At 31.6% G+C, this 10,000-nt stretch overlaps 2 protein-coding genes across 3 annotated transcripts in view; one reads left to right on the top strand and one right to left on the bottom strand.

The window, feature by feature from the left end:
- The window catches only part of Mocs1 (Molybdenum cofactor synthesis 1), a 9,740-nt gene extending 5,882 nt beyond the window's left edge, over nt 1–3,858 (top strand). Inside the window, exons 6-10 of one of the 2 annotated variants that reach the window (XM_086555148.1) lie at nt 301–406; nt 828–973; nt 1,198–1,283; nt 2,005–2,084; nt 2,277–3,858. In XM_086555148.1, coding sequence (XP_086411274.1) covers nt 301–406; nt 828–973; nt 1,198–1,283; nt 2,005–2,060 — 394 coding nt within the window. In that variant the 3' untranslated portion in view covers nt 2,061–2,084; nt 2,277–3,858. The remainder of the gene's footprint in view (nt 1–300; nt 407–827; nt 974–1,197; nt 1,284–2,004; nt 2,085–2,276) is intronic. The other variant, XM_043003372.2, reaches the window with a different exon arrangement.
- A 3,211-nt stretch (nt 3,859–7,069) lies between these two features.
- The window catches only part of LOC122245453 (follistatin-related protein 1), a 19,863-nt gene continuing 16,932 nt past the window's right edge, over nt 7,070–10,000 (bottom strand). The window contains exons 6-9 of the mRNA XM_043003378.2: nt 9,321–9,558; nt 8,948–9,060; nt 8,742–8,805; nt 7,070–8,407 (exon numbers count right to left, since the gene is read on the bottom strand). Of these exons, the coding sequence (XP_042859312.2) occupies nt 8,080–8,407; nt 8,742–8,805; nt 8,948–9,060; nt 9,321–9,558 (743 nt within the window). The 3' untranslated portion in view covers nt 7,070–8,079. The remainder of the gene's footprint in view (nt 8,408–8,741; nt 8,806–8,947; nt 9,061–9,320; nt 9,559–10,000) is intronic.

The raw sequence follows: 10,000 nt of genomic DNA on the forward strand, positions 1-10,000 counted from the left end.
TGGCAAAAATGATTAATGACCAGATATACTGATACTGTATTCAGAAACTAAATTCTGTAGATTGTATTATTTTACAAGTTTACATTATTGCATGAATTTAGTTACTGTTTTACACTTTTCTCATCCATTTTAAAAATTAATGTGTAGTCCCTACTTGCTCTTATTTATATATCACTTTTTAGATATTTCTTTCAAATGATTTGTAGTTTTGACTTGACTTTATTTTTGTAACTAATTTGTTAGTTGATGATATTTTTAAAAGATTATAGACAATATTTTCAAATGATTTTGACTTTGCAGGTGGGCTGACAAGAAGATGGTTAGTTACACTGAGATGTTGGAGAATATTGCACAAGTACATCCAAATCTTGTCAAGATAAATGATAAAGCTAATGACACATCAAAGGTATTATTTTTTCCTTCAGATTTTCCATTCAACGTATGTCAAAGAGAAATTCAAAAGCAATGCAAAGTAACAAGGCTGGAATTTGATATCTAGTTATTGTGTTTGTGTGTGAAAATGTACAAGAGTGAGTTCTGAAGTAATATGATCAAATATTATGGTGTTCAAATAAAGTATAATGAAGATTACTGTCCATTTGGTCACATTAGTCAAATTGCACAGCCAGCTGCCATGTTTCCTTATATTAGATAAAGTAAGAAAGCATTATAAGAGTATAGAGGATAAAAGTTTTGAAGATATCTTTATGTTCCAATTACTGATCTTTCTGTGTGAAGCTCAGAGAAATAATGATGAACATTTTTATAGTTTAAAATTTCTAGATTGATATAAACCATGTTTTTTTTTTCTCTTCTTTTTTCTTCAGGCCTATAAAGTTCCAGGCTTTGTAGGACAAATTGGGTTCATTACGTCCATGTCAGAAAATTTCTGTGGAACGTGCAATAGATTACGCATTACAGCAGATGGCAACCTAAAGGTTTGTCTGTTTGGTGCTTCAGAAGTGTCTCTCAGGTATGTTTTGTTTTATTATTATTTTATTTTTTTAAAGATGGCAATATTAATGAGAGAAATTTGATTAAAGTGATTATTTATTTCTTGTAGCCTCCAGCAGTAACAGAGGAAGCTTTCATTGTGAATATATATAATATGTTAAGTAGTTTGTTCTTTTTGTAGAAATTTTATCTTAGTTGTTTGTTCTTTTGTAGAAATTTTATCTTAGTTGATTTCTTTTACAGGGATTCAATCCGTGGTGGAGGTACTGATGAGGAGCTGTTGGAGGTTATTGGGGCAGCTGTTGGACGGAAGAAGAGACAACATGCTGGTAGGCATCTGATTGTATTTTGTTTTTTCTCTATTCTTTATGAAGTATTTGATATGGGATTAGATTGGTTGTTATAGTGCTGTTACGCATGTAGTTTTGTATGATCTTTACATTATTTAACGTGTAATCAGTTGAAATTCAGTGACACATCATCTCTGTAGTTGAGGACATTAGGGCAGAATATCCAGAGATGTAAAGTAATTCAGTGAGTCATATGATACTTACTCATGTTCAAATTTTACTAGTATTTGAGTCTTTTAGCTGTTAAATATACTGTCATTTGATCATTTTTGTTTTGTAAATTGTATAAAAGAAAATGTTAATGATAATTATAGTGGGAAATTACACTGGTACTGATTTCTTTGGTTAAATGGGCAAATATCTTGATTGAGATCTGTGATTACAGAGAAGTTACAACAGAAGTAATTGCCTGTGTTTATGGGATTAGAAAGACTGTTTATTGCTAGTGTGTGTGTGTGCTTGCGTCCATGCATGCGTGCATACAGACACGCTTTCTTGAGAGAGAATTATAGTAAAATGTCATTGATTTTGTATTAATATAATCATTTTGATATGTGTCATAGTTATCATTGTATATATTTTAGCGCTATGATTAACCAGACAATGTTTTTCATTTTGAATCTCATCATCTACATGTTATTGATCAGTATTTTGGGCTATGATTCTTGTAAAACTTACCTTTTCCCATATTCCTTTACAGGTATGCAGAATCTGGCCAAGCTGAAAAATCGTCCAATGATTTTAATTGGTGGGTGATCCGTGGGAGCCACAAACAGTATAGTATGTACAAACTGTGTATGTGTATGTATATATAAATATATTATGATTAGTTTTAGGGTCTTCCCTTCCTTCTTTTCTCTCAAACTCCATATAAATTTCCTTTTCTCCTTTTTCAAGTGTATTGTATATGTTGATTTATTTTTCTTAGATATAACATATCTGTGATTTTTTTTTTCTCTCTTTTGACTCCAGGTAAAGGATATTATCCACTGGGTGTTCTTCAATCAATACATAGAAGTCCTTTGCTAACATCAAGACAGCTACATACGTCCAGCGTACAAGCTACTACTGGTAAAGAGGAGGAAAATTTGAAACTTCAAACCTTCACTACCCATCCACAGGATGAGTTTTCTCACATGAAATATTGGGAACATGGATCTTTGAACAAACAGAGTAATAATAATCTACAGCCTCTCCAAGAGAATATTTCAAAAGTAGTCGTAGAAGCACCAGAATTTTATATTGATCATAGTGCAAAATTCTGGGACAATTTCACAAAAGATGATGTAAATACAAATGAGAACAAAAGCAAAGACCTTGAAGCAGGCTCTGATCATTGTCAACCAGAAACTGAAAAAGAACAGGAAGAGAAATTAAGCCATGTCAATAAAAAAGGAGAAGCACAGATGGTAGACGTGAGTTCCAAAAATATAAGTGTTCGTCAAGCCATAGCGAGAGCAGAGGTTTACCTTGGACCGAGGGCATTCGCATTAGTGAAGGAGAATAAGATGAAGAAAGGCGATGTGCTTGGGGTAGCTCGCATAGCTGGCATTATGGCTGCTAAAAAAACGTCCGATTTGATTCCCTTGTGTCACCCATTACCTCTTGATCATATTGAGATTACATTTGATATGCAGGAGAAATTTGAGGAAGAAATGTGTTATAGAACTGTAATAGATGCCAAAGCTACCACCTCTGGCCGCACTGGGGTAGAAATGGAGGCTCTTACTGCAGCTACTGTTGCAGCTCTAACCATTTATGATATGTGCAAGGCAGTAACTCATGACATTACTGTATCAAATGTCCGACTACTGTTTAAGACCGGTGGTAAGAGGGATTTTACAAGGAAGTCGTGATATTTTGTTAAGTTTGAAAACCTCTTTTAAATTTTATGACAGCTGTGATTTATCATGTCTGTTTATATGTAGATTATAAGAAGTATTTTAATATGATACTAGTGGAAGATTTATCATTGGAGATAGTGTATAGTAAATATGAATTATTTTTGTTAATATACAAAACATATCGTTAGATTTTATAAAAGAAACACAAGGAAAAAAGTTTAAACTTATCATTTTAGAATATCTAACTATTTTGTATATGTATGACAACAGTACTGATACTGTTTCAATAATTTTGACTCAAACCTACCTAATATAATATATGTTAATATCATATTTTTGAAAGAAATATTGCAAAGTATAAACATGTTCTGACAGTCATATATTGTGCATATTCCTATTTCATTTAGTATTAAGATCATGTAGCTTCTTGCTTCTGAAGAATGTTATACTGAAATATAGTCTTTCATGTCTCCAATTTTATACAATTTTTGCTTATATTGTAGATTTATTATAGATAAGGCCTTAAGACTTTGTTCAGTCCGGAATATTTTGAGCTGTTCATAAAAAGTTAATTTATTATAAGTGTACTTAAAAAAATATTATGGTTATAACTTTTCACAATTTTTTTTATTGCAACTAGGGATTTAAAAATGTCACAAAAAACTTCTATATGTTCACCAAGAAAAAATAAATAAACAATATTTGTTGTACCAAGTTTCTCATTCAGTTTTCAAGGGCCTTTAATTATCAGAATCAAGAGCATTGGAGTATTCTATTTATTTTTTATATTTTTTTAGAAGATTCTTCTTCTTCTTCTTCTTCTTCTTCTTCTTCTTCTTCTTCTTCAATGCAGCTCCTTTTTTGTTTCAAAAAATGATATGTAAAACAAAATGGAAAATTCACAAACCACCCAACAATATTCTTTCTTGCCTAATGGCCCTACACAGGGAGAATCATAGATAATTTGTAGTATTTCACCTCAATGTGTTGCAATATTTTGATCCATGAATTGGGGCATTAAGTCTTTTTTTTATGATAGATATGACATCTGTCTTACAGAATACTTCAGTACTGTGAGTACACATTGGACACGATAATGGCTTACTTTACAGTACAATGTGGTAAAAATATATAAAATAAAATACATTGTTTTATATCTCAGGCATTTAGGCAAAGCTTTGTTAACTTTAAAGCCAAAGTCTTTGTTTCTATTAAATAATTATCAATTGCAAGTGGCTGCAAAAATGTAATAATTTTGCATTTATTGTACTTTCGGGCTTAATTACCTATCTTGTACAGATTTCCTAGCCTGCTGTTGCACTGTCATGAGGCTAACCATGCCATGCTCATGTACTCATTGTTTATAGCTCAGTGATTACTATATGCAACTATCATTCCGGGTTATGCCTGAGCCCTATAAATGTTTAATCAATAATAGCATCTATTCCACCATCTCTTCATTATTATACTTCAGCGAAAACAATATGGAGTCTAGACCTAATCGACTTATCAAGGAAAGATGGTTGTTCAAGCACAGGACTCAAAGGCTATGTTTATTTGATCAATATTGAAATGTTTATTGGATAAGGTGGAATGTCTTCCTCGCGCTGTTTTTTAGCTTGGTCTTCATTTTCTCTTGTCTCCGAAATGTTGCATGGGATGTGATTCAATATGTTCCAGGTGCAAAGTACTTGTTTCAGAAATCTGTGTTTAATGCTTTAAATTTCGCAATACCAATTAATTTATTATCACAGCCCCTTTATATTTCACAATACCTGTTAAATTCAGTTCTTATCACAGCCCCTGCAGTTAAATATATGTAATATCAATAGTTATGATTATAGTAATTGTTATTATTTACATTGCTATTTACATTGGTATCTACATAAACATAAACTACTAAAGAAACAAACATATTATGATGTAAATCAATAAGACACGGGAAACTGATGCTCATCTCAGGCCGGCAGACGGTATGGCGCCATGAAATATAACTCTCTCTCTCTCTCTCTCTCTCTCTCTCTCTCTCTCTCTCTCTCTCTCTCTCTCTCTCTCTCTCTCTCTCTCTCTCTCTCTCTCTCTCTCTCTCTCTCTCTCTCTCTCTCTCTCTCTCTCTCACTCACTCTCATGTCCCGTAGATTTTCTGCTCCAACATTGACCTGATGCTAGTAATTACTCTCAGTTGGGTCTGAAAGGGACTAATCACAGATGAACCCAATACCTTGCAATTGCAAAGTCAGTCACATAACTGATCTACAGGGTTATTATACTTAACCGTTTTATTCAAATACTATTGTTCAAAATATTGCTCGAAAAAGTGACTCATCTTTACTCCAAAGTTTACTACGCAACTGCTGTCAAATTCTTGATTTATTTTTTATTTTTTTTTAAACTAAATATAAAAATCAAAGGTTTTGCTGGGTTCGTTGTCTTAGCCTTCAATTCTGTCGAATTGTCCTATTATCTTATATATTGTCCTCTTTTTCGGTTAGCTTCATCTGGTCATTGAACCTTTTCATTTCTCTTTGTTAATTTCGTAAAATTAACGTATAACTGCCCCTTCTAATATCACAGCATCACTTTCCCATTTCTAATTCCATGTAACTTTGTATTGTCGCATGTCTCCTTCGTAACTATTTTTAGAAGACTCTCTTCTATTTTTTCCCCATTTTTTGCGTTCTTGTGAAAACTTTCAATTTTCACATGGGAACATCACCACCCCGAACGTCTTCGCATAAACCCTAACACTTCTCAAGCAAGTCTTTTATAAAATTTATTTGTCATATGGAAGCAAGTTAGATTTTGCCAGTTGATAGCCAGACGATGCTTATGATACCCATGAAATTATTTTAATTAGTACTTTCAACAGCTAAGTTATTGCGTTATCGTCAAATAAGTTAGACGTCTTGAGAAAAGTCATCAAAGTATTAATACAAATAGCATTTAAAATATCAAAACATCAATTTAGATTAATAACTTTGGCATGTACTGCTGCTGAATAGCCAATAGATACAACAAAGAAAAGAAAACGTCAAACATTTGTTTTAATCACATTACCTTGTGATACAGTCCCCTTCGCATTTAAAGGAAAAGTTTAACTAGAAACGGGAATATTTCCACTTGAAAAAAATCCTTCCTCTTCCCAAAAACTGATTTTTTTGAAAATTCGGATTTTTTTGGTGTTGTTGTTTAATCGTGAACGTGCTATGGAAAATTCATATATGTCTCTCTCTCTCTCTCTCTCTCTCTCTCTCTCTCTCTCTCTCTCTCTCTCTCTATATATATATATATATATATATATATATATATATATATATATATATATATAATATGTATATATATAGTATATATCATATATATATGTATATATATATATATATTATATATATATATATATATATATATATATATATATATATATATATATATAATACATATATATATATATATATATAATATATATATATATATATATATATATATATAATATATATATATATATATATATATACACACACACCCATATATATATATCACACCATATATATATATATATTATAATATATATATATATATTACATATATATAATATATACATACATATACCATATATACATCACACAACACACATACACACACATATATATCACATACATACACATATACACATACTATATATATATATACTATACACACACACACACACACACACACACACACACACACACACACACATATATGAAAAAAGGGAAAAAATACACTATATATACTGCAATCCGTTTAGGAACTGCCGCCCGTATTTGGCTTTGGCTGTTACCTAGGAAATAGAATCTAGTTATTTTGTTTGGTAGGCTAATTAAATAATTAACCCCAAACGTTGCCCATAAACATTGGATATCAAACACAACAAAGAAAACATAATTTGTTATAATTTTTTTATTGGAAAAGCACGACATCAATTAATGAAGATCGCCGTTAATTTAAATTTGTTAAAATCTCGCAACAGTGTTCTAATCTAGTGAAATAACTGCCTGCTTTTTTTTAAATATACTGATTATGGAACATCATACCAGTTCGAATAATTCTGGTATTTCGTATCCATTTATATCTTCACTGGAAAAAGAAATTCAATGTCGATTTAGCTATAAACCGCTTGAAAAAATCACCACACTCAGAAAGACAGTATTTAATGCTCCTGCATTCGATAAGTATTTTTGTAAGTCAGTTGTAAGACAGAAAATATCCATGTGTTAAACCATTATAAGATATGATAATTGTTCTTGTTTTTTTTTTAATTTTACGATAAATAATTTTTATAAAAATTATTAGTCATTTGGAAAAAATATATGTTACGAAATTTAGCTATTTTTTCAAAAGTCGTTTCTTATCCATAATAAAGGTTTCAAATAAAATTTTCCGGAAAATAGTGCAATTCATACAGTAGAAACGACAAAAAAAAGTTTTTCATTTACATCGGAGCAAATAATTTGGCACAACAGACTGGATTTCAATATTTTTGTTATTCTATTTGATGTCACGTAGAACTATATGCATATACAACAGTAAGTTTACATTAGTTAATTCACATACCATAGATCACTAAGGATTGAAAATGCATATTTCACCTAAAAGTACTCAATTAAAATTAAACGTAGAAAATTCCTTCAAGATTCACTAATAAAATCACTTTACAAAAGCCACTCAAATCAATCCTCAACAGAAAGATCTCCCAAGCCATTCACGGGGCTTTTAATTCAAATCAATAATCAAAATACCATATACTGCATATTCCTACAGATATATCCCTATGCCACGAGCTTACAAGAAAAAAAAAAAAAAACAAGAGCGAAAAAACAAGAGCGAAAAAACTCTCTCTCAAGCCAAACCCTCGCGATGACTTCGTCCATTTTTTTTTTGTTTCCTTTTCTTTTTTACAATCGATTGTGATGATGCTGGTTCTCCTTCCTGTGTTTCCTCAGCTTCTCCAGCATCTCTTCGAAGAGCTGATCTATGTACTCTTCTTCCTCTTTGTCATTGATGAGATAGTCATCATCGTTATCGTCATCGTCTTCGTAATCCTCGTCGTTAAACAAGTCGTTATAGTCATCGTCAAGAGGGTCAGTGTTGTCGTTGTTATCTAAGTCGTCGTCTTCATCGTAGTCGTAGTCGTCGTCGTAGTCATCGAATTCCTGGACGCCGAATTCCTTCTTGGGTGTCGTTGAGCTCGATGTGCAGACCCAGCTGCCTACAGCGCACACACTGGAATAAAATAAAATAAATATTTATTTAAATATATTGCGTAAGAAATATATATATATATATATATATATATATATATATATATATATATACATATATATATATGTATTATGTAAGAAATATGTATTAATTTACGTATATATTTAGGACAAAATATCTAGTCCACCTCTTTCATTATCATTCATTTTTCTTGAGGTCAGATAAACAGCATAGAAAACTATCTCCATACGAGAAAACGCTAAAGTGTTATTTTCCACAACAAAAAGAAAGAATATTAGTTGAATATATTTGTTCATATCCAAAACCAAGGATTGAAAGTTCATTGAAAGCTTACCAGTGGTTGCCATCAACATGTACATCTTCCCCATCATAATATTTACTGCCTTCCAGCGAACATTCTGTTGAAAGTAAACATAGTGTATCCATGTACATATAAGTCATTACCCATACAAGTCATTACTCAGTTATTACACATTACTCTAGCCTTGATTATTATTTGTTTACTTTGAGTATTTACTCTTTTCTCGCTGTTATACTCACGCTTCTGAGGAGGACGATAACCCGGAGAGAGCATGGTCGTGAATTCCTCGAAGTCCAAGCGCCAGTCGCGGTTCACATCGGCTGCGTCGATCAGGGCATCCACACACAACGCTCTGCAGCAGAATTTTTTTTTATGTACTTATCATACCCAAATATCTCTTCTAGAGATACCCAGAGAAAATAATTCGACAAAAAAAAATATATATATATATAAAATAATAAAAAATAAATAAAAAATAAAAAATAAATTTAAAAATGTAAACACATCGTATTTCCAACATGATAGATTTTTCCTCCCATACATTCTAAAACTCTATTGGAAAACAAAATTCTCCCTGACAGAAAAAAAGCTCTGCCAATTCCAAGTACGTACCTGGTGAGTTCCTGGTCTTGTTCAGGTCGGGCCCTGAATGGTGCAGACGACGTGCAGTTCAGAAGCTCGTCTGTGCCCAAGTAGTTATCCCTGTCTCTGTCGCAGCCGTAGAAGCGACCCCACAGGCTCTCGCGGAAGGTCATGCCGGCAACATGCCAAGGCTGCGCATCCAGGGTCTCCTGCCAGTGGCGATTGACCACCACCAGGAAGGCATCACGCTGGGCACTGTAGCACACGTCTGCAAAGTCATGTTTGTTGTTGTTAATCATCTCTCTCTCTCTCTTTCTCTATGTATATGTATAAGTATATACTGTATATATATATATATAATATATATTATATATATACTACATATATATATATATATATATATATATATATATACATATATATACATATATATATACATATATATATACATACATATATATACATATACATACATATATATATATATATATATATATATATATATATATATATATATATATATATGCATATATACACACATATAGACAGATATAAATAGATTGATAGACAAACATATTGATAGGCAGACAGACAAACATATAGATAGATAGATATATATATAGAGAGAGAGTCAGACAGATATGTAGATAGATATGGATAGATAGATATAGAAGATGATATAGATTGGTAAATATATATAGACAGATAAA

Source organism: Penaeus japonicus, unplaced genomic scaffold (genome assembly GCF_977035675.1).
Source record: "Penaeus japonicus unplaced genomic scaffold, GWHDUDI00000001_assembly GWHDUDI00000003, whole genome shotgun sequence".
In the NCBI taxonomy this organism is placed as follows: Eukaryota; Metazoa; Arthropoda; class Malacostraca; order Decapoda; family Penaeidae; genus Penaeus; species Penaeus japonicus.